The sequence below is a fragment of the Crotalus tigris genome, unplaced genomic scaffold, assembly GCF_016545835.1.
Source record: "Crotalus tigris isolate CLP2741 ecotype Arizona unplaced genomic scaffold, ASM1654583v1 scf7180000019721.812232, whole genome shotgun sequence".
Lineage (NCBI taxonomy): Eukaryota > Metazoa > Chordata > Lepidosauria > Squamata > Viperidae > Crotalus > Crotalus tigris.
The window spans coordinates 698,924-723,859 of record NW_024097681.1 but is presented as its reverse complement, the minus strand read 5'-3'; the positions used below and the strand labels follow the sequence as shown (position 1 = coordinate 723,859).

Here is a 24,936-nt window from a genome sequence, read left to right as displayed (position 1 = left end):
CACATGAAGATTTTATGTTTATTTGTCTACATTCAGCATAATCCAGGAGCTGTCTGAAAGACCCAGACATACAAACCCACTCTTTCCCACAAATTTAAAAATAAATCACTTATAAAACTGAAAAACACTAAAGCATTAAAATACAGAAAGCTTGTTTAAACTCACTTCACAAAAGCAGAAGACATCCCTTATCTATTTAAAGCAATCCTGTGTGTTAACACCTGAATTTAATTTAAACAGAAGAGGGATGTTGAACTCAAATTCTATTTAGACAAAAAAACTGAAATGGCAAACTAACAAACCATTAAATACAGCATTAAATGTCCAAAATACAGCTAATTATGGAATCACAATGTACTCAACCATTAGTGACTGATATCACAAAGAGCACTGCAACATGGAAAACAGGGTTTACATGTTTACTGTGATGCAATAAAACTTAATATTCAAAGGTTATGCAAATTTAAGAGATAACAAAGATACAGACCCATCAAGAACAAACTCGTTTATCTATACTGATAGTTCATGCTATGGTCATTTCTACCATATCCAGCTTGTGGAGGTTGGTAGGAATTGGGAGGTCCACTGTAATTCTGATTTGAAGCTGGAGAATTGTAATTTGACTGAGAATATCCACCTAGGAAAATTAGAAGTTGCTTTAATATACCACTGTAATTGCTACTTTGGTTATACATTTTCAATTATTATGTTCTAAAAATATTTAGAACACCAAACTAAACATAACAGGCATATACATTACAACATGTAAGCTGTACTTCAGACCACTTAAGAATATTTTACTTTGTCAGTTCAATAACTAATATTGGTCCTTGACTAAGTGCTCTGGGATTATCAAAACTTCCCATTCCTCTTCCCTCCTTCTTTTCTAATGCCTAGAGCTAAAAACAAACAAACAAACAAAAAAAACCTTTCCCCCTTTAGTTTACTAGAGTTAGGGATGCAAAGAGTATTGATACTATCCACAGATAACAGTTGGCCATTCAGCCAATTCAACATCTGCAGGAAAATTTTTGTCTCATTAACACACAAGTGTTTTAAGTTTGCATGTCTAACTCTATACTGACCTTGCTTACCTTGGTAAGATGAACCTCCTGCCCCAGCTCCTCCATAGCCACTGGTATTGTAGGAGGCACCTCCTGAACCATAGCTGTTTGTACCACCACCTCCACGTCCACCACCATAATCTACAATCAAAGAATGCATATTTAGTCACCTATACAAATTACTTTGAACATATCCAGGATTAATGATTGGCTGTCTCCACTTTCTATATATAAGATGCTCACTTCTCTCTACCCAGTCTTAAAACATAGTAGCTGCAGCAAAGAAACTACTCTGCATCTAGATGCCAGAAACTGCAATGCATGAATACTTTTTTTACAGGTATATCTCAATATATGGCTAACATGGGGCCCAGAATTTCTGTCATGTCATGATGGTTGTATGTTGAGGCACCAAACTGATTGACTAATTTAACATTTTTGTAGTGGTTGTTAAGCAAATGCAGCAGTCATAAAACAAACATGGCAGGCATTAAATGAACCTATTGTCTTCAATGGGCAAGGTTTTTTTGCGGAAACTGGAAGTGAACACTGGTTTCCAGCAAAAATATATATCATAAATTGCAGTCATGTGACTGTGAGATGCTGCAAACAGCCATAAAACGTGACCATGTGACTGCATGGGAGGATCTTCATTGGAACTTCAAATCTGGGTCATAAGTGCCTGGGAGGGGGGTCTGTCATAACTCAAGAACTACCTCCATTTTGTTCAAGCTTACTTGACAATGGCCATCTTTTCCCTTTCTCCAAATGGTGCTTATCTAGATTTTGTTGATGTTTATTCCAACAATTTTGTCATTCAAGGGTGAACCAGGCTGAGGAAGGTTACCACATTGCCACATTTCAGTTTAATTTGTCAAGTTGATTAAACTAAACTTTCAAAATATTATTCTAAATCTAGTTTTCAGCTTAGTATCTGCTATTTCACAAGTTTAAACTGCTCTTTATCTGATCATTGCAATAGTAGACAACTTCCAACAATTACGGGTAGTCCTCGACTTACAAGTTTGTTTAGTGACCGATCAAAGTTACAACAGCATTTCAAAGTGACTTATGACCATTTTTCACTTATAGCTGTTGCAGCAACCCCATGGTCATGTGATCAAAATTCAAACATTGACAACTGGCTCATATTTATGACAGTAAGTTCCCTGGGTCATATGATCACCTTTTGCACCCTTCTGCCAACCAAAGTCAATGGGGAAGCCAGATTTACTTAACTATGTTAAGTGAAATCAGCTCATATTTCAACTATCTCTCATAAATAGCAGTGCTTAAGCCACTAATTACTTTTTGAACTATTCCCATCTTTTCTCTGTCTTTACATTATGGCTTTAAGCATATTTATTTGGCATAAATCAGAAGTAAACTTATGTGATATCTATTTGAATCTTTCTCAACTTCCACCCCACCATCCACAAGAAACTCACTGAATTTACTTTCATAGTTGTACTCTGATCCTCCGGCACTGCCACTAGGAGAGTTATAGGAATTTGAGTAAGAAGCATAGTTGCCTTGGTTATAGCCCTTCTGCTTGCCTTGTGGAGGACCATAATTGCCATACTGGTTTTGGTTATATGATTGTTGCTGTTGGCCTTGATGGGACTGATACCCTGAGCCATAAGAAGGCTTCTGCTGTCCACCATGTGGTTGTTTTTTCCCAGCATGCTTAGGAGGAGCAGGAGAACTGTAGTCACCACCTTGATAATAGGAACCATAGCCAGAGGAACCACCTCCTCCACCTGTATTGCCCGAATGGCCACCATTACTGTAAAATTGGCCTAAAGACAAGAAAGCAGGGTCAACCACTATAAAGGCAATACTCATGTTCAATATATCATATTCATGATATATTGAAATTGTTCTGAAATCATGAAATTGTTCTGAAGTGATCCCTTCTCAATTAAGTAACATTAAGTAGGCTGTCTGCAGAATAAAAAAAAACAAAAATACCTACCTGCCAAATTAAATTTTCTAATTCTTGTTAACAATTGTAAAGACTGAATATAATATATACTTCTGGCATGAAGTGTATCATTGTACTTTATATTAATTAATCCCACCATGTTGAGCTGTGTGTAATTCAAAATAATCTAATATAGTGTTTTGCAAATGTGGAGTCCCTTGTAAATAGCAATTTCCCAAATCAGAATTAAAAATTATTCCGAAGTTATATTAAATAGTTGTATATTTCAGTTGGTGACAGAATGTAAAATAAAGATGGTAACAGCTGGAAACAAAATCAGAGTACTTACAACAATGTGCATAGCATATACTCTGCACAAAATGTTCCCTGCATGGCACAGGCAGAAACATATGCATTCTTGGTGTGGGAAGAGAGCAGAGTAAAGGCAAAGCCACTAATGGGAAGTAATACACAAGGAGAAATGTACAAAACAATGGGAGGGAATGAACAGAAAGGTTGGCAGGTGGGCTTAGAACACAAGGACTGAATGTTCTAGCCTTTCCCATAAGATCCCTCTCAATTTTGCTCTGGTCAAAACCCGAAAAAATAAAAATAAGCACTTCTGAGCCACTACATGCTCATTTTGTCCATGGGGACAAAATCATTTAATGCATATTGCTATTCACTTTAAAGTGTTTGGCTCTCCACTTTGAATTCAATTTGAAGTTTGTCTCAAGTCATGTATAACCAGAGATTTTTGTTCTTAAAGGAACACAAGACACTACATCAGCTCTGACACATAATTAGCATACAAGTTACCAGTTATGCTTTATAAAACATAAAGCTACATGCTTAAAAAGTGTAAAGTTATAAATGAACTCACAGCTGTGGTTCAGTAAGAGGTCATGCACAAAGAAACATAAACCTGTTACTTGGAGTAATTTTACTTCTTAATCCAAATTATTCCTAAAACACATTCAGAACTGCTTCTTCCAGAATAACAGTATTTAATAATGAATTTTACTTAGTTTTTCTTTTAAACTGATATCAAATGTCATTTTTATATTTAGAGCCTTTATCCAAATTCATATCTCCACTGTACTTGCACTTATTTCATTAATTACTAAATTAGGTTTAACATTGTTCTTAAGGCAGCAATCAGACTAATCACATTTAATATGGCTACTAAAGCAAAAAGAACTAAACAATCCATTTATTAAAAATCTTAATAACTAGTTTATTCCCTGTGCCTTTCAACGTTCAGTAGTTTTCATGTCTTGTGATACTACATTCATCTTCTGGGAACATGTACTGGAGAACAAGAAAAAAGAGCCACATCCTGTAAGAACTGCAACAAGCCCACTGCAGTTAACCAAACCATTGAAATGTTAAAGATAATACAACCCAAAAAGTGTAACTCAGACTTTAGGTCCTGCATTTTATATTAATACAAGAAACCAATGGACGTAAAGATTAAAATCAGCACATATTATTTCCACGTTAAGAATATGCATGCTCAAAATTTAGGTTGTTAGTTTCAGAATAATTAAAAGGAATTTCGCTTTATTACAAGCATTTACCCACTTTTTGGGACTAAAATTTGTACAAAATCTCTTGAAAATTTAAGACAAAAAAGTAGCATATTTTTGCAAGTTCTGTAAAAATAAAATGCTTTCCATAAAAAGCAAACAAAGGCCTTTTGCTTGTAAGCAGAACAGAGTTGGTTCTTATTGTGCATAATGCACAAAAACATTCCTTGAACCTTTGCTCCCCAATAGTGTACATCCATATGATCAAAGGCAAGTCACAATTAAAACTGCCACTGTTTGTAGGCTAAGTTTCAGAAAGCTGCGGTGAAAAGCCACTGTTGAGAAACCCAGTGAAGCACAGGGACACAGCACGAACACATTGGTTTTGGAGTTCGAGAAAATTGGAGTAAAAAGTTGTTTTATGTGCAATACTTTTAGATGATCTAGGAAGACCCAAAATCATGATAGCCGTAGCAGTCTGTGAAAAAGTCACCTACAAAAGGGGGAGACAGAGCAGAGGAAAAAAAATTAGAATTTTTGAAGATGGCAAAATGTGCCACATTTTTAAAAATTATTTTTTATTTCTCTGCTCCCGTCATCCCCCCTCCCCATCAAAGGCCTTTCAAAACAAAATTGTGTATTTTAGGGAGAACTGTTTTACAATAATGGTGTATTGCTTCACTTGGCTTAAAGCAGAGAAATTTAAAATCAACTTTAAAAAAATATTTGCTCATTTCATTATGCAAAATAGTACTGAGTTTGTTATCCCAGAGTGTTGTCTACTTTTTCCCATTAAACACTTACTATAGCCTGCTGTTGCAGAGTTGCCACCATAGCCATAACTTCCATATCCAGCCCCTAGGAGAAATTCCAAAAACAGTATACAATTAGAAGTATGTGAAATGAATAATATAGAATTGAGTTTTTATGTTTGCACAGTATCTAAATATTTTAACACACACAAAGTGGATTCTAGAGAACCCAGTATAGCCAGTATTTCTCAAACCCAGCAACATTTCACCCACCCCAAATAGAGTAGCCAAATTCCAAACTTTATGACTAGAATAAGCTCAAATATAAGATATAACATTTCAAAGGTTAATTAAGTTACATAAGGCAACATATTGTTTCTAAATGTCATAGTTGCATAAAAGTAATGCAACTCACCAGCATTCATATACCCTCCGTGACTGGCACCACCAAATCCACCTCTGCCACGGCCCCGGCCCCTGATATTTCCTCCTCTGCCACGGCTCCGCATGCTTGGAGGAGGAGGTACTTCAGCATGCATAGGACCTCCCATACCATAGCCTGGATTATGCTGTTGAAATTAGAAAAATATAAGAAAAGTGTTAATTCCTGGCTCTGGCCACTTACAGCATGTGAAAACTGCATATTCAAACGGGCTTTAAAATATCTATCAAACTTTAAGGCTCAGTTTTTAAAGAAAAACATGGGTTATTTCCAATATAATCATAAACTGTAGTGCATATACCTACCTTTACAGGAAATTTGGGTCCGCCTCTTGCTGGCATAGGGGCTCTTTTTTTCTTCTGCTCCATTGGAAGGGGAGCATCTGGAAAAAGTTTTTCTAATGCAGCCAGTGCAGCATAAGCTTTTGCCACCTTTTTATTTGAACCAGCTCCTTGGAACTTCTGGCCATCAACCTCAACCTTCGAAATGAGAAATGATTTCAGGAATAGAGCTGCAACTTTAACTAACTATAACAGCAATCATGAACAGAGTTTTGTGGACCAAGTCATCTCACCTCCATCACAAACCGTTTGTCATGACTGCCACCAGTTTCTGAAATCAGCTCATATTTTAAGCCACGCCGTTTCTCATTGAGTTCCATAACTGGATTTTTTCCATGCTTGGTCAATATTGGTCCCTGCTGTTTCACATTCTAAGTAAAAAACAAAAATCACAATGAAAATATGTCTGATTAAATGTTAAAAAGCATTAGTATTTCCTCTAATATTTCAAAATTATAAGTTACACATTAAAGAAAGGTAAATGCACACTAAGCGAAATACTTATATTATTCTGGCCCTAAATTAATAAAGTATCTAAATAAGCCAGCACAGGCCTATTATTTAGCCAGTTTGTTAGAAACGTCCTCAATGCATGGCAACATTCTCTGGACAGAAGCTAATACAGGCACAGGTCCCTAAGATTTGCATGTAGTTGGAGAATATAAGAGAGACAGCAATAACATATAGTTTAGGAATTATTTCCTTAAACAGACCACAGAACACTACATAGAAGATGTTTTCTAGAAAATATGATTCAATGGGGAACACTCTCAGAAATGTTAGTGATAGGAGAGCTAAGTGGAGTGAAGCAAAGCACAGAAAAAGATAATAATTTTAAAGTTTCTAAAATGAAGTAGAAACATAACACTTAGACATGAAGCATCTAAGAGCATGGTAAGCCGTGTTCACCTCTGTTTGCTCTGAAGGAGAAGCAGCACTAGGAGTACAAATAATTTCTACTACAGGAGGAACAGCAACTGCAATTGGTTTCTGATCAGTTTCCTCTGCTGATTCATCACCTCTCTCTCTACCTTCCACACCTGTAGGCAATCCCATGTCTTGCAGAACCTAAAAACAAGAAATTAGCTATAATTGTTCTAATAATTATTGTATGGCTTATCAACTTTAAACAATCCTATTACCTATCTTGAAAGGAGCAGCCCACACTCAAATAGAAATAATCCATTTTTCATCTGTTGGCTGTTCAGCATTTGACTTTAAGAGGCAAATCCAGATGTTGAAGGGAACAAATAAAAAAGTCTGATTTAATTTACATTTAAATTTTACTGAAAGTAAATTAAATCAGGGGTCCTCAACCCCAGTACAGGACAGGGGCCCATTCGGAACTAGGTTGCGGAAATGACTGGCGAGCACACACGTGCAGTTCCACTTGCATGAGAATAAGTGCACGCTTGTGAAAGTTCCATTTGTGTGAGGAGCAGACCCTTTCCCCCCACTGCTGATCCACAGAGCCAGAAAGGTTGGCGACCACTGAATTAAATCATTTATGGTCCTTGACTTACAACAATTGAGCCCAAAATTTCTGTTGCTGAGACAGCTGTTAAGTGAATTTACCCCATTTTACAACTTTTATTGTCACAGTTGTTAAGTGAATCTGGCTTCCTCATTGACCTTGCTTGTCAGGTCGCAATCATCATAAATGAGTCAATTGCCAAGCATCTGAATTTGGATCACGTGACCTAGGGGATGTTGCAACGGTACTGTGAAAAATAGTCATAAACCACTGTTGTCAGTGACATTGTACCTTCAAACAGTCACTAAACGAACTGTTGTAAGTCGAGTACTATCTATAATCACTTCCAATAAAATTAATTCAATTTAATAGCAAATGTTATAGGGATTCTAAATAGGCTCCTTTTACAAAACTGCCGCCCAACAATAGGCAAGACCCAAGTTGGAAACACAGTTTGTTAATTCAGCTAATGCCAAATCATAATAAACACAAACATATACTGGCTACACAGAGACACATACAAAACACATTTTTAATTTATGAAATTCGAGAGCCAGGATGGTCTAGTGGCTAAGGTGCTGGGCTACAACTAGGAGACTACTAATCCTCCCTTAGATATAAAAGTTGGCTGGGTGATATGGACCAATCCAAAGAAAACAGGGGAACAGGAGAAATATAAAGTATGTGTGCATCCTTGAGTTGCCTAAAATAAAGCTGGCTAAGAATCAAATAAGTAGACACCAATTCATTTTCTGAGAATAAATTAAGCTATGTTTAAAAGCAAAGGCACTTATTACAATTATTCTTTACCTTTACTGCTACATGCAACTTGGCTGTTTTTTTGGAAGGTCCTGAAGCTTCATAAGTGATGCCATCAACTTCCACAGACATAGTAAATATAGGAGCATGAACGGGACCTGTCTGAGATACTAGCTTATATTGAAGTCCAGGTTTTAGCTGATTCAGCTTCATAAGAGCATTCATAGCTTGTGGAGGATCTGACTTTTCCTCTGAAGAAAAGAAATTATTTTTAGATAACATCTTCATATGAGCCTATGCATTAATACTGCCAACTGCTAAATGCAGTCTTTATTGCTATCAAGCAAAAGCATAAAGCCCGTCATTTCTGAGAACTTTCTCCTATTCATCTAGTTACATATAACACTGTAACCAAAATAACTATCTTAGTGAACACCTAAAAACTAAGCAAACCTACCTCTTGTCAACTCAATACCTTTTTTCTGAATCTTCTTTTTCTTTTTGCTTGGAGATTTCTCATCTCCATCTTCTTCCATGGGACGTTTTAAAGGAGTGATGGCATATGTTGTGCTAGGGGGGATCTGGACTGGTAAGATAAAGAATTCAAAATTTCAATACACTGGCCAATAAATCTCTGAGAAATAAAGTTCACAAGTTTCAAAACTTACCAGTATAGTCAACTGGATTTTCATTTTTTGGTTTCTTGGGCATCTTTGATGGCAGTGGATCCATTCCCAAGACTTTGTGAAGCTGTCCAAAAGCAGCTAGCCTTAGAGCATGCTAGAAAGAAATAATGGAAGTTATTGAAAAGTCACTCTGCTCCCAACATCTATTAAAACAACACCCAGTCCCAGTATTTCACATAAACATCTTCTAAAAAAATCATAGTTAAGTAATCAAGAAAAGTGTTAAAAACCTGATACCTTATTTCTGGCAATCAATAAAAGCCTCCTATATTAGTGAAATGGGACCCTTTTCTAATAAAAGTCAGCCTCATGGAGGTTACTAGCTACCATTAAGAACTCATTGCGGTTTTGTAACATCTGTAATCAAAACTATACCTGAGCACTCTGTGTGATATCTTCCCTTTGTTGTCTGTCTAGATGCCCAATAGCATCAGTGGCTTCTTTTTCACAAGGATCATAAATACCAGAACCATCTGAAGGCAGGAAACAAGGAAGATATGCAGAGAATTATCCTAGGATCTCTATGTAAACTTGAATATTCCCTTAATATCACCTAACACTCAATAATGTAAGTAATCCAACTGAAGTTGACTCAATGGATGATAATCTGATCTACTCTAAATTGCAGACCATTAATCCCAATAATGTGGCAAGCTTGCTAAAGTATAAAAATGCTCCAAAATGGAATCGGAATAATGGGTCCAAAGAACATCTACTCAATATATCATTATATCCTAAATATAGACTCTTAAATGAAATAGATGAAATCTAACTTGTACTAGTTAAGAGAACAAATATCCATTGAAATTCTCAACAGCCAAGGACCATCTAACCTGGCATAACTATTCCAGATGCAAGGCATTCAAGAACTCTTCTCAGTGCCTCACCAGCTCCCATGGGCCGATTGGCTGTTCCAATTGATTTCTCACAAAGCAGCTCTAGAGGCTGAAAAGAAATTTCCAAAACAATGAAAATAGAACAATTGTCAAAATCTATAATACAAACACAGATCTTTCTGACCATAGTTTTCTGTTATCCATGATAGGCAGTTACAAAATATACAGGCAGTCCTCGTTCAGCAGTTGTCTTGTTTAGCTATGGTTTGAAATTACAACAGTTATGAAAAACTTCGCAATCTGTCCTTGCATTTATTTATTTATTTCATATTAAGGTCTGTAAAGCAAAGGAAAGCTTAAGTTTATAAGCACAAGTGCGATATTATTTAGCAATTACTCTGCATAATGACCAAGTTGTCAGTACTAATTGTGGTTACTTAAACAAGGACTACTTCTAATCTAAAGTTAGGAAATGAATCTTACTCAGATTTTTTTCTCTACTATAAAATGCTATTTTCTTCTCTGCTAATTTTGGAAGTCTGGGATAAGAACAAGTGCCATTTAGAACAAAAAAATGATACTGAATTAATATATTCATTTTTTTATTTCACATTAAGTCAAAAAAGTTTCAGATTTTCCACAATTAGGCTTAAATTAGAAAGGAAGAAAGTTAAGATTTGTTTTTCAGGGGTTCTTCTGGACTGACAGCTCTTACTTCATCAATCCATGGAAACTGAGGGTTGATGGAGGGGCCTATGCCTAACTTCAGTTGACATAATAACTGTGGCTGTACCTTTGGCAAGGGGACTTGGCTATAGTAACTCATGCCATCATCACCATTGCCTTGACTATTATTCTTTAAGGGCTGCCCTTAATGTCTACTTGGAAACAGCAACAGTTCAAAAATGTGGTGGTCTATGTGCTTGCTAGAGCCAGTTTAATGTGATGGTTAAAGCATCAGAGTAGAAACTGGGGGACTTCTAGTCCCACCTTAGGAACAAAGTGGCCTTGGTCCAGTTACTTTTTCTCAACTCTAGGAAGGAGACAATGGCAAACCACTTCTGAAAACCCTTTCCAAGAAAACTGCAGGGACTTAAAAAATGTGTTTGCTAGTGCTCACCTTAGAGGACATTTAACAGAACTTTACAGGCCCTGCACTTGTACTGATTAAATTCTAGATGCAATTTAAGGTGCTGGTACTGATCCATGGCTTGTCATGTGAATATGGCTTATCATGCAGATACCTACAGAACTGTCTGATCCAAACATTATCAGTTAAGAGTTAAGAATAGGTAGGGAGAAACATCCTATAATCCCACATTTCCAAAAGGCTTGAGGCTAAATGGTGCTGCTTTTCTATGGCAATGTTTTGTTTTTATTTTTATACTTAGAAGTACAGAAAAACATCTGATTGCAGATAGAAATAGAATAATTCTATCAGGATCTTCTCTTAAATTAGCATTGCTATTTAAGCACCCTTAAGATGTTTGCTGATTATAGATTAGGAAAGAAACAAGATGTCAGATATGCAAAATGTATGTCAATAATATTTCTACTTCCAAATAAGTTCTTTTGACATAATATTCAGATAGGAAAGTATGAATGCAATATCTAACATTGTTTAATTTCTGTTCATAAGTATCCAAAATAATTTAGTCTTCCCATAATGGCAAAGTTACTTTTATAAAAGCCTAAATGTTACCAGAATAAAAGTTGAGACATTTGTCAAGTAGAAGCTGAGAATTGCAAACTGTTGCAGAATTTACTATTAACATTTGGACCGCTTTGCCCATCACATCTGGGTATGTAAGTTTTATTCAATCTCTTTATAACTTAAAGAAAATAGCAAAAACAATTTGACAGTCAGCATTGTGGTGAACCATGAGCCCATGATCTTCAAATCAAACTCATTTTGTTGCAAACAAGATTAGGATTTAATTTATTATTTGTGAATATATTTGGCAGCAACAGACCACCTTGCCTGTAGGTAAGCAATGCATATGTAAATGGAAGAGGGAAAATGTCTAACAGCATTCACCCTCATTATGTACAGCATTAGATAGAAGCACAGTAATATAACAGACATTCAACACTTTTATTAAGAAATCAAAAACATTCTACTATAGTTTATTATTGACTGTTCACTTCTAAAAAAATAGCACTTCAGGTTTAGAACTTATCCACTTACTAGAACCTTAATGGACAGGTTCAATATTTGAGACTGGTTAAGTTAAGCGACGTATTTCTGAACACTGAAGATAAAATCTAGAAAAAAATTCCCAACCTCCATTATCTACAGAATTTTGCACTGCATAAGAACTTCTTGACAGAGACCACATTCAGTCAATGTCTCACTAAAGATCTCTGAAAAAACGGGGACATTTTAAGATTGCCTAACTTTACAGGTATTCTTTTGTTATTTAAAAAATTAGAACAGTCTGCCATTATGTACAGAACATTTTTATCATTACACATTTGTAAACAGTAATGGAAATTTAATTTATTAGATTACCCATCCTCTAAGTGGAGCCCAAGTAGGAACACGGGTACAGAGATCTCTCAGCACTCTGATGACTATGACACATGATTTCAAGCCATTTGCCCTGGCCTAAAACAAATTAATAGCAAGAAGGGGTCAGTAATGAACGTGAAAATCAATCTGAGACAAAATATACATTTTTGTAGTGCTACTTTGTCAAGGGTAAACTATGTATACATTTCCATAGCTTTTTATTTCTATAAATTTTTGTTACTGTGTATGAAAACTTACTCTTAGCACAAAGCAGCAACTAGGAACTATGCCATTTCTCTGAAAAACTAAATTCATCGTGCTTCTTTAGCAACTGTACATTTAACAGATGCTAAGTTCTGCACATCTACAATCACTTTAAAACATTTTAACGAAGTTAGGCAATTATAACTTACAAGTTTTCTACTTAAAGACAAATATAAGAACAAAATGCAAACCTGAAACCACTTGGCGTGTCGGAGTGACGCCAAGGCAGCAAGGCATTTCTGCCTGTCCAGAACGTCCGGTGAGTCGTTGACTGATAGCGTTTCTATTCGTGGGTGGAATAAGAAGACAAGGTACAGTTTGACCAAGGGGGTTCTGTCGGGTGGAGAGGGGATGAGGCAGTTTTCTAAAGGGCAGCTGAGGCTCCCAGAACTCTGATCTAAAGCCCTGTACCTGAAAGTATAGCCTCAATAGATTTTTTTTCATCCTTATGAAGTGACAACTAAGTAAGGAGAACAATGTGAGGCATTAACTCATTTTTATACAGGGAAAGAAACCTTACAGAAACGGATAGCTTTTAGACTATTGCAACCAGGCTATAGAACTAGAATAACCAACAAAATGGAAGGTTAAAATTAGATTCCCACTCTAAATCTAATAGTAGTACATAACTAAGAACCTTTCTACAAGGAACCCCCTCCGCCCACAAGGCTTGACTGCCCTGGCCCCAGCCCATGACAGAGTGCGTCCTGTTGGTCAAAGGTCCAGCGTCCCTAAAATCGACAAACTAGAAGGCTTGGTAGATGTGTCAGATATCAAACCATAAAACAATTAGGGAACAAATAACAGGTCTGTGCTGCAGCAAAACTGAAGAAAGGGAAAAAGCCTGCGTGTTTTAAATAAAGCAAATTCAAAGATTTCAATGTTTTAGCTTATTGTATGCATGGTTCTTCTGGCTATTGAAAAGTTCACTGTTAAAATTCACATCAAAATGTCAGTATGAATTCCACCTCATATGATCCAGCAATTAAATTGTGTGAAAGTCATGCATGAGAATAGCAAGCAAATAATATGCTAGACATATTGTAGTATCAAATACTAAATGTGAACTGCTTTCTGTAACTCAGCTGCAATTGTATGGTTATAATTATACAGACATGTGAATTAGGCCCCATCTAAATAAAACAAAAAATACAGTAACTTTATCCAAAACTCTGCATTGTATTTTAAAATTCAATTGAATATGCCAAAATTAAGGAGAAAAACATAGAAAGATAATCATTTTTGCTGCAACACAAACTGCTTTATGTAATACACTGAATTTCATGAACATGCAAAAGTTTTAAAAACTAAAATGTCAGTATGTTAAGAGATTTGGGTTTGCACATGTATCATTAAAATCAACATTCACATTCAATAAAGAAACAGTTTTATGCACAAGTGATGAAGTAACACACTTGTAAAAAAGCTTAGGCCAGACCAAACGGCCTAAGTGTTTAAAAAAGCATTTTATTTGAAAAAAATCACTCAAATTCTAGAAATCTGTGTCAGATGACCCATAATCAAGAAACTGTATAACATTGTGATACAAAATTGACTTGCATGAAATTACTCTGCCTAATCAAGAAACTGTACACCATAATAATTAGCAAAGTCAGTCTGGAAACTCATTCTGGGGCTGCTAGCAATTTTCAGTCTTCCATACCTCCAGCTAACATTTTTTCCATTTCTTCTCTGACAACAGGAGATGTCAAGTGAATAGTAAGTGTCAGTGGAGGTTCTTTTGTATTCTTAATTGTAATTGCAGCATCACTGACAGATTGAATAATTTCATATTTGTCTTCAGTAATAGCCTGAAACACAAGAAAATACTTTATATTCTTAGCTTTTTGTCTCTTCCAAATATTCACTTTAGAGTTCAGGGGCAAAAGCAGTCCTTTCAGAATAATTAATACAATCAATAGTAATTTAAAATCAATTGTACCTCAGGGATGTTCACCTTCTATACCAGCAACCAAATCTTTAAAGTAGTATACTCTTTGTGACTTTACTATCTTAGTAAGAAAAGTCTCTTCCCCCTGGGGGGGAGGGGGGGGAAAGAAACCTGTTGGTTCTGAGGACAGGCCAACATTGAAAAGCTAACTAAAACCTTTTCTCCTCTTTTTTAAGTATCTTCCAGATGTGGAATGAATACTGAAGGAGGTACTTGGAAAAACTGTTACTACTGCTGATTTACATTATATTTATAAATCAACCGTTATTGAGAACTATGAAAGAATATTTCCAAAGCAATCTAAAACTATTGTGCAGTAAGTATTGTTCTAAAATAATGTTAACAGGGTTATTTATACAGACACTGAAATCCCCAATTGGTCTGAGTAACTTGAATGATCTGATTTAAACATTCAAATATTTAAGAAGCAAATATATCTCTATCTCTGTATCTCTCTCTCTATCTATCTATCTATCTCTGTATCTATCTATCTATCTATCTATCTATGATGGAATCAAATCTGTAGGAGAGAACACAAGCAGACAATTTCTTAAAACAGTGTATTTAAAAAGCAGGTGGTAAATAAACACCTAGAAAGTTTTAATTATGAAGATATTACAGACACTACTAGGAGTATTCTAAACAGCTGTATGAATATCACAACGCCTTAAAGAGGTTCTAGATTATGAACAGCAGGAATACTGCAAGCTTGATGGAATACCAAACTCCAAAGTTAGTCCAGTAACATAGAACCAACAGTTCATTATATACATATTATAAATAAATAGTATATATTATAAAAAAACATTATATAAATATTAGGATACTACACATTAACCTATTTTTATACTCACAGCAAGCTGTGTGCTGAGATTGTCGGCTACTTTTTCCAAAAGACCAATAGTGGGTTTCTCTTTACATAACAGAACCAGCTCAAGATCCAAGTCTCCCTTCAGCAAGAGGCCTTTTGCTACAAGACCAACACGCATCACTCCACGAAGTGTCCTAGTCAAGTGCTCTGTAGTCTTCTGCTCACTATAAAGAGATATATATATGTATGTATGTGTGTATATGTGTGTGTGTATGTATATATATATGTGTATGGTGTGTGTATGTATATATATATGTGTATACAACTGAAGCTTTATGCAATGCTAATACTGTTCTGTTCAATAATGTTCAAGTAGAATAATCATGTAACATTTTCAGCACCAATATTTATTAAATTATACCAATAAACCATCTATTTTACTAGGCCAACAATTTCAAATTGCAAAATATTTTCCCAAATGTCTGGAAGCTATGATCAGGCACCCTTGACTGTAGCTTTATCCCTAGTATAAGTTGTATTTGTTCAGTGCTTTTTGAATAAAGAAATGTCCATTTTAAAAAAACATAGTATTACATGCTGCAATAGAGATCCATGATTTCAAATGGAGTGTTAATAATCACAAGATTTCCTTCTCCAAAGTTAAACATCTAAACATGATACAGTATTTACATACCCTGTTGAATTTGTTTAGCTCTTTTTCTCTAACTTCGAAGAGGAAACCAAAAGCAATTTCCCTTTGATCACTAAGTATGTTAGCAGAGTTTCTCAGCAACACCATCTTTAGATATACCTCTATCTAGGGAAATTTTAATGTCAGCCTCAGAGGTACATAATTTTCTTAATATTGCAACCCATCATGAATCAGAATCATAGGGCTGGAAGGGACTTTGGAGGTCTTTCTAGTCCAACTTTCTGCTAAAGGCAAGAACCGTATATAATTCCGGTTGTCTAGTCTATTCCCAAAAACTTCCAGTGGTTGAGCATCCACAACGCAGGAAGCAAGATTATTTAATTGCTCTGTCATAAAATATCTCCTTACATCTAGGCTGGATCTCTCTTTGACAAGCTTCATTACTTCTTGTCCTGCCCTTTGGTGTCCCAGGATGTCAATCCCCTCTTCGTGACAGCCCCTCAACCTTGGCTCTTTTATGACTCATGGACTTCAACTCCCAGAATTCCACAAGTCATAAAAGAGCCAAGGTTGCCTACCCCTGGGCTAGACATACCTAGCTCCCTCAATTGTTCATCATACAATTTTCCTCCAGACCTTTTATCATCATTGTTGCTCTTTTCTGTACATTTTCCAGGATCTCAACATCTTTTTTCTATGATGGTGACCAGAACTGGATGCAGTATTCTAAGTGTGGCCTTACCACTATGGTATAAAGTGTTACTATCACTTGAAGTGATCTTGAAACTATCCCTCTTTTCATGCAACCTAGGACTGTATTATCTTTTTTGAGAGTTGCAGCACACTGTTGGTTCATACTTAAGTGTCTAGGACATCTAGATCCCTCTCTGTAAGTACTGTTGAGCCATGTACTACCTATGCATTTGGTTTTTCCTGCCTAAGTGTAGGACCTTACTTTTCTCCTCACTGAACTGGATCGCGTTGGATAGAAACCACAATAGCATGTGATACAAACATTTAAATAAACTGAACACCCACCTTCTGCTTTGCCAGAACTTGCACCAGCAGGCCTTTGGTCATATTAGAGGTTCCAACATTAGATCTCTCTGGAATAACAGACAGGATTTCCTGCCCAACTAGTAAAATTTAGTTTATGCGTATAAATACATTTATTTTAACTTTCCAGAAAGTTGGTGCTCTGTCAAGTTTCAACATTTACTAAAGGCTATAGCAATTGTGTTGACATATTAGCACAGGGATAGTTATTTTTTTTTGTCATCAAGAGCCACACTACTTTCCCATGTTGTTTTGTACAGCTGAGGCAATGCCACTGTTGTGTGATGTTAGGGATCAAAGTTGGGAAATCTTATTTATCTATCTGAATAGCGGCAAACATTTCTGTATTGATGGGGTGTAACCTTGGGTTTCAGTATTTCATTTTTCAGTCCCCTAAAGATTGCAGCTGCCAATGGATGGGACAGTTCCTGAAATGCTTAGCTTGTTTTTTTCTTGAAATGTTAAGAAACAAACTAGTCCATTAAGCAAAATGTAATGGAGAATTAATACATTCCTTTAATCCAAAACCATAAAAAGCTGCATAAAAAGTTATTATGCTATTAAATACGGGTTATGTCAAATAGGGGGAGGGCAGTGCATGTGCAATCTACTGAATGCCCCCCCCCCAAATAGCATATCCATGGTTTGTTATGCTGAAAGTCAGAAATTACATATTTCTCACTCAAGTAATCAGTGTGATTTCTGGGTATCATCAAAGCAAAAGGGATAGTGGTCAGTCATAGAAACAGATTAGCAAATATATTCCACTTGCAAAAGTTCAAAATTCTCTTTGCTCACATTTGTTTTAAGAGGCATGTTGGCTGAGATTAAAGGGATATGCTTTTGTGATACTGCATGTACTAAATCAGGGGTGTCAAACTTGCAATGTCACGCGATGTACCATAACATTTTTTTCCATTGCCAGCAATGGGGTGGGCACAGTCTCGGCATGACGCATCCAGCCTGCAGGCCGGCAGTTTGACACCCCTGTACTAAATGATTCACTTCCATTGCAAAATGCACGCCAAGCATTTTGTCACATCTGGAGATCAAGTAAAAAGCTGAGAGAAAAGATGATTTACCTAAAGCCATATTATTGCTAGTCTTCAGTTAACGGTAATTGGGACCAGAATTTCTGTTGCTATGCAATGCAATTTGAAGTGTTACATCATATGACTGCATCACAGCAATTCTGGCAATTCCCACTGATATACGGCCTATTTGGTCTAGTGATAAGGCACCAGGCTAGAAACCAGAAGACTGTGTGTTCTAATCTAATCTCATCTTAGTCATGAAAGCCAGCTGGATGACTTTGAGTCAGTCACCTATCTCACAAGGTTGATGTTGTGGGGACATAGGAGGATGATTAAGTATGTTCATCACTTTGAGTTACTTATACAAATAATGAAGGGATATAAATAAATAAATGTAATTTATCAATGATGACCAGCCATTGGACAAAGACCCACACAAGCCATTCCTGGCTTGGTCCCTCCGAGCTTCCCCCAACTCTGGTAAAATAAGGGACTGCTTCCCTTTTAAATTCTCCCCATCTACTCATCTACAACCTTTTAGCCACCCTGCACTCCCCTGCATTTGCCAAATCTGGGCTCTACTGGCCATGGTGCTCCCAGCTGACCTCTTCCTTTCCATTGTTGAAGAGGTGCACCAGCATGACCCCTGAGCAAAGTAGCTGCTATCCAACCCAGATCTTCTTCCAAGGCCATGTGTTGCTTTCTCGCAAAGCTTTGGAAGGCTTCAAAATCTTATGAAAAAGCCATATGCAATTTGAACAAGGCTACACATGGACTCAGGAAGAACAGTCAGCAGCACAAAGGTCCAGGCCAGATGCAAATGGTCAGCAGCAAAAGATGGCAAAGGTCAGCTGGGGTTGGCAGGGCCAGCAGGCCAAGCGGAGCACGCCAAGCAGAGCCCCGGATACCCAAAAGGGCAGAAATGGGGAGAGACAGGCAGGTGAGAGGAGCTGAAGTGTCCCTGTGATCATTAAGTACAATTCTGGATTTCTAGGGAAGGTACAGTGAACTAAAAAGGGCTCTATGAAAGTTGAACCAAAGACCATGGCAATAACCAAAGAACGTCTCCACATAAGGAAGATGGAAGATCGCCCACATGTGCTCTGATGGCTACTCATGAGGAAATTGCAAGACAGGTTTTGCATGTTTGAATGTTAGGACATGAAGTGATCAATCATCTAGCTCACAACCCTATCAGAACATTTTAAAGGACACTAAATTTGCAAACCCCACTTTCCAATAACCTTTTAGAAATTGCTTACTAACCATTTTAAAGCTATTAAAGCCCTTCAGGACAATAAGGCTATAGAAATTGAATAAAGAAATAAGTTTAAAAAGTCTTCACTGGAGGAGTGCAAACAATTCTGAATTAAACAATAATAATTACAAGCTTAAGAATTTAAAAAAATTGAAATAAACAGCTAAAAGCTAAATAAGATTTTGATCCAAGAAATTTATAAATAAAGGGTCCAGATGAATTTGGAATATTGACTTTTACACTAAGATTTTGGAATTAACTATAAAAGTTAAGCTTCTCTTAGGAAACAGATTTATTATCTGGTTACTGTGAGTCCTAAGATGATAGGTGATAATTTTAGAAACTGGATTTTAGTGGATACTAAAGATTTTAAAGCAGAAAAAAAAGAATAAAAGCGTGGTCAGTTACTATTCGACATAAAATGGCACAAAATTTTGTATGTATTATGTAACATTTTAAAAATTAAGAGAGATATTTTAAGAATAGAGCCAGAGGTTAATAATATAATATTAACACTATCAGTAATTATGTCTACTTCTATGTACAGATTATGTCCAGATGTTAATGAAAGAATGACTATCTGACATGGTAAGTACCAAAAGTGGAACCAAAAATGACAGGCCAAAAGAACCATTTGGAAAAGGATGTTTTACTAGATACACTAAAAAAACTTGTAGTTTTAAAAATTAAAAAGAATACAAATAATAAACCAGTAAGGAAATGTTTATTAGATTTTAGACCTGGAAAATATTATTAGATATGATGAAAATGTTTAATTAAAAATCATATTTTAAAAAAGTAAATGCAGGTGAGCTGCCAAACACCCAAATTTTGATCATGTGACAAGGACTTGCAATGACTACAACTTCAAGGACAATTCATTCAGTGTCATAACTTTGAATAGTCGCTGAACAAATGGTCATTAAGAAAGGACTACCTGCAGTTACAACATGATAGAAAGATGTCTGGATTTCTCTAAGTCATCAATTAAAATAATTCATTCTCCCTATCCTATTTATTACATAAAGCTAAGGAGTTTGCCAAAATTAAAAAAAAAACAGCTTATAAATTATAATAAACTAGCTATCAAAATGGGAGTTGTATGTATTAGACTGAGAGCTGATACGGTACCAATCTACAAAAAGGGGAGAAATGAATCCAGGAAATTATAGGCCAATCACCTTGAAATTAATACCTGGGGAAATCCTGGAAAAGATTATCAAATGAAGGATTTGTGAAATGAACAAGGTGATTACTAGAAGCCAGCATGTTTGTTAAAAGCAGATCAGATCTTATATCCTGATAAAATAACTAAATTAGTGGATCTACAAAATGCTGTGGATGTAGTATACTTGGACTTCAGTAAGGTATTTAACAAAGTAGACCACAATCTACTTCTTGCTAAGTTAGAAAAATTTGGGATAGACAGTACCACCACCAGATGGGATTCAGAATTGGATGACCAACCACACCCAGCATATAATCCTTAATGAAATTACATCTACATGGAGGTAATCATATCACAAGATTCTTTCTTAGACCCAGTAATCCTCAACAATTTCATAAATCATCTAGACTAATAGTCCCCAATCTTCCTGGCATCAGGGATCTGTTTCATGGAATACGTTTTTTCCATAGACCGGGGGGAGGGGTGATTTTGCATGCAAGCTAGATCCTGTGCATGTGCAGATAAAGCTTCGCTTGCCTGCCACTTGTGTAGTTTGGTTCTTGACCGGCCATGGATTGGTACTGATCTGCGGCCCAGGGGTTGGGGACCCCAATCTAGACCAGGAGAAAGAATGGGAACTCGTTTAATTTGCAGATGACACCAAGTTGGGGGGAATTGCTAACACTTTGAAAAAGACTCAAGATTCAGAAGTATCAATAAAATGCAGTTAAGTGATAAGAAAAATAAAGTCAAGTGCATAGGTACTGAATACATTAAACAAGATGAGCACTCAAATTTGATTTCCAAACACAAAATAGAACAAAGTAACATTGGATATATTGAAGGATATTTATGAACAAGAGATTTTAATTTTAAGAGTGTCTGCCATTAAAGATATGGGAGAGGAACAAAATTTACCAGGTAAAACTGATTTGAAAGTGGATCTAAAAATGATGTGCTATGGGAATATGGAAGTAGATGCATTGCATATTCATATATACAAATGAAACTAACTGATGTCTTAATGAAGCAAATGAGTAACTTTATAAGAGGCTTCTTAAAGCTTGGAAGAATTTTGCGAGAAAGGACAAAGAAAAAAATGAGAAGAAATCTAGTTGTGGGACATTATTTGAGTCATTAAAGACTAAAATTGCTAAACTAGGACTGAATGACAAGGTTTTAAAAATTGTTTATAGATGTGAGATGAAATCCGGAAAGAAATCATTCATATTTTAAGTGAAGTTAATAATCAGTTAAAATTGTTTATAGTTAATGGAAGACAAAGTCAACTTTTTATCTGTTGTTGTTGTTAGTTGCGAAGTTGTGTCCAACCCATCGTGACTCCATGGACAATGTTCCTCCAGGTCTTCCTGTCCTCTACCATCTTCTGGAGTCCATTTAAGCTCACACCTACTGCTTCAGTGACTCATCCAGCCACCTCATTCTCTGTCGTCCCATTCTTCTATTGCCCTCAATCTTTCCCAGCATTAGGCTCTACTCCAGTGAGTCCTTCCTTCTCATTAGGTTGCCAGAGTACTTGAGTTTCAACTTCAGGATCTGGCCTTCTAAAGAGCAGTCAGGGTTGATCCCCTCTAGGACTGATTGCCTTTTTATATTTATTTTTTCCCTTCTTTTCTGCACTACTTTTACATTTTATTCTCTTAATTTTATTAGTTCTTATCTTTTTAATTGTAATTTTAATAAAATTACTATTTAAAAAAATTAATGTAAACTGCAAATGGCCATTGGCATCTCAAATAGCAGAAAATTCTTTTCAGAAACTTGTCAGCCTCTGTAAGAGCAAGTTATGAATAAAGTTACATACCTTCCTTCTTTGTTCTCTTCTTCAGCTACAGTTTCCATGGTATCAGGTTCTGGCTGCTCATTATTACCTTTCTCCTGCTCATTAATCCAGTCAGAAACAGCTTTGAGAGCACGTTCAGTGTGAGAGACCATGTTTTGAACTGCTGTCAGTTCTTCTTGAGTTGGATAAACTGCAGAATGCTTTGCCATGACATGGCGGTCATCATTCACAAAAATGCGCATTGGCCGCTGAAATTTAAAACATAAAGTAAAACAAAAATACATGGCATTTCATCTCATTTCTGAATGACAAATTCTTACCATTTTGCTTCAGATCCTTGATGATTTTTTCTCCAAAGAAAATCTTTCTTCTAAGCTGTACTAGTACTGTGTTCAGGTACTCTGAAATGAATTTTTAAAAAAACACCAAGTTCATTGAACAAGAAGGTTTGCAATAATTTGGTAGAAAATCAAACATTCATATTCCTGTGAAGATATGACTGCACGTAATGTACATCAACCTCAGTGGTTTCTAACAGAAAGAACTCTTGACAAGTAGCACATTGGAACCATTTAAAATACGGAGTTTACTAATCATAAAGATTGCACCCCCCAAACAATAGATGAATTTCAACCGCACAATTCTATATATAGGTACTCCAACAAAACACTCTGAATTTATGAAGTTCAAACATCACCACTATTTCCTCGGTTAAGTCTCAACTTTTGATACCCTAACAAATCCTATTTATAAACAGAGATCTGGTCAAAAGCAGCTTGAGAAAATACCAGAATCTCACACTACATTAATAATCCCGAAACAATCTGCCTGATCATTTGATTGATAATTATATGCAAACATTATGCAAGAGGTAATTCCAGCTCTGCTGTTGCTCCACGAGGGAGTTGGGGTTACTAGCAAAACCTTCCCATCTGAAAAGTTTATTCCTGCCTGCCTATATACATCCGTCAGGGCCTAGACGACGTGTCCTCAAGGGAAGAGGGAACAATTTAATGCCGCAATTTTTCACCAAGAGTTTGGAACCTCAGGTCTTTAAAGGTGGCTTCCCACAAGAAGCCCTGCAAAGGGCGCGCACATACACAGGGGAACTTTAGGGGATACGGACTTGAGAAAATATCGCGTACTCCCCAAAGGCAAAGGCTTCCGGGGAAAGAGAGAAGCAACAAGCCCTAGAAGAGCAATCATACGAAATCGAAGGGTCGATTAAGGTATCAGATATCTGGAAAGCGTTCCACTCTTTCTAGATACCTAAGCCAACCCTAAACCCTCTTTGCCTTCAAGAGGAACTCGAGGGCAGAAGCAGCACTCCGAAAAAAGATGTCCGCGTGTGTGTGTGTGTAAGCTGCGGTAACCAGGAGGAGCAAAGGCGTCATTATGAGATGCCACTCCAACACCGATACAAGTTTTGGAAGACCAGATAAGGGCGCCCAGTTTCAAGTATTACCCGCTTCCCGTTAAGTCACTCACGCGCCATTACTGTTCTCCCCCGCTCGCTCACCACCCCATGCCTCCTGACCCATCCGCCGCCATTTTGTTGCCTCCACACAATGGAGCGGGCGCGCGAGTGGCGAGCCAGAGGGGTAGGCAGTTCTCCGCGAGCCGCAGATCCATCCATCTATCCACTATGCCATCCTATTTACACGCGTGTTTCACGCCCGGTCTGACCAATCTATTCACCTGAGGGAATCATGGGATTTAGCGCTGCCTTCCTACGCTACGCTGTCTTCTACTTACCGACCGGGCAGGGCCCATCGAGGGTGACCGGTAGTATCTCCACGCGAAGCGTTTCGTCGATCAGCCGTTCGAGCGCTCGGTTCCCGCGCAAAAGCGGCGACACCGACGACTTGGTTCAGCTCTAACTGCAGCGTAGGGGGAGGGGTGGTACAAAGGAGAAAGTGAGATCGCTCGCCCACGTGATCCGGAGATAGCTTTCTCCTCCAATCAGAGCGGAGAGAAGAGGCGTTAACTAAACTTCGCACGTTAGAGGGTTAAGAGAGCGCGTCTCTCATTTTCCCTCCGCCCTCTTTTCTGCCTCCATTTTATTTCCCGTTTTGAAGTGTGAGTGTGGTACTGTGACACCGCGCTGATTTCGAGCATTCCATGCCGAATGCTGGGGGGGGGGGATCTTTTCTCGGAGTTCCTTTGATGCAAAAGGAAACGGTCACAAAGAGTAAAAAGATAAGATGTAAGGCGTTCGTCGCGAACTTGTGAGCGCTAACTGGGAAATAAGTCACACTCTATTTGAGGAGAATGCTATTCTTTTGTTGGCAGGGTGATGTCTCTGCTTTTTAGTATGCTGTCTAGATTTGCCACAGCTTTCCTCCCCAGGAGCAAGCGTCTTTTAATTTCTTGGCTGCAGTCCCCATCTGAGGTGATCTTGGAGCCCAGGAAAGTAAAATCTGTTGCTACCTTCATTTCTTCCCCATCTATTTGCCAGGAATTGAGAGGGCTGGATGCCATGATTTTGATTTTCTTAATGTTGAGTTTCAAGCCAACTTTTGCACTCTCCTTCATCCGCATCAAGAGGCTCTTTAGTTCCTCTTCACTTTCTGCCATTACAGTAGTATCATCTGCATAGCTTAGGTTGTTGATATTTCT

The 24,936-nt window shown here is 37.1% G+C and overlaps 1 protein-coding gene across 9 annotated transcripts; it reads right to left on the bottom strand.

Moving 5' to 3' along the window:
- ILF3 (interleukin enhancer binding factor 3) lies at positions 1 to 24,237 on the bottom strand. 9 transcript variants are annotated; one of them, XM_039364309.1, is made up of 20 exons: positions 24,073 to 24,237; positions 22,638 to 22,718; positions 22,339 to 22,565; positions 15,389 to 15,569; positions 14,247 to 14,394; positions 12,775 to 12,866; positions 12,320 to 12,415; positions 9,805 to 9,916; positions 9,347 to 9,444; positions 8,954 to 9,065; positions 8,743 to 8,871; positions 8,337 to 8,536; positions 6,962 to 7,120; positions 6,286 to 6,423; positions 6,017 to 6,190; positions 5,685 to 5,838; positions 5,322 to 5,375; positions 2,621 to 2,863; positions 1,086 to 1,205; positions 1 to 637 (listed from the first exon to the last, which is right to left on the bottom strand). In XM_039364309.1, the coding sequence occupies exons 2-20, from the start codon at positions 22,638 to 22,640 to the stop codon at positions 507 to 509; spliced, it is 2,571 nt and encodes an 856-aa protein (XP_039220243.1). In that variant the 5' UTR covers positions 22,641 to 22,718; positions 24,073 to 24,237; the 3' UTR covers positions 1 to 506. The 9 variants fall into 9 exon arrangements, with proteins under 9 accessions (XP_039220243.1, XP_039220239.1, XP_039220244.1 ...); XM_039364305.1 differs by having other exon boundaries at positions 2,513 to 2,863; positions 24,073 to 24,236; XM_039364310.1 differs by having other exon boundaries at positions 1,095 to 1,205; positions 24,073 to 24,236.
- Between the last annotated feature and the right edge of the window lie 699 nt (positions 24,238 to 24,936).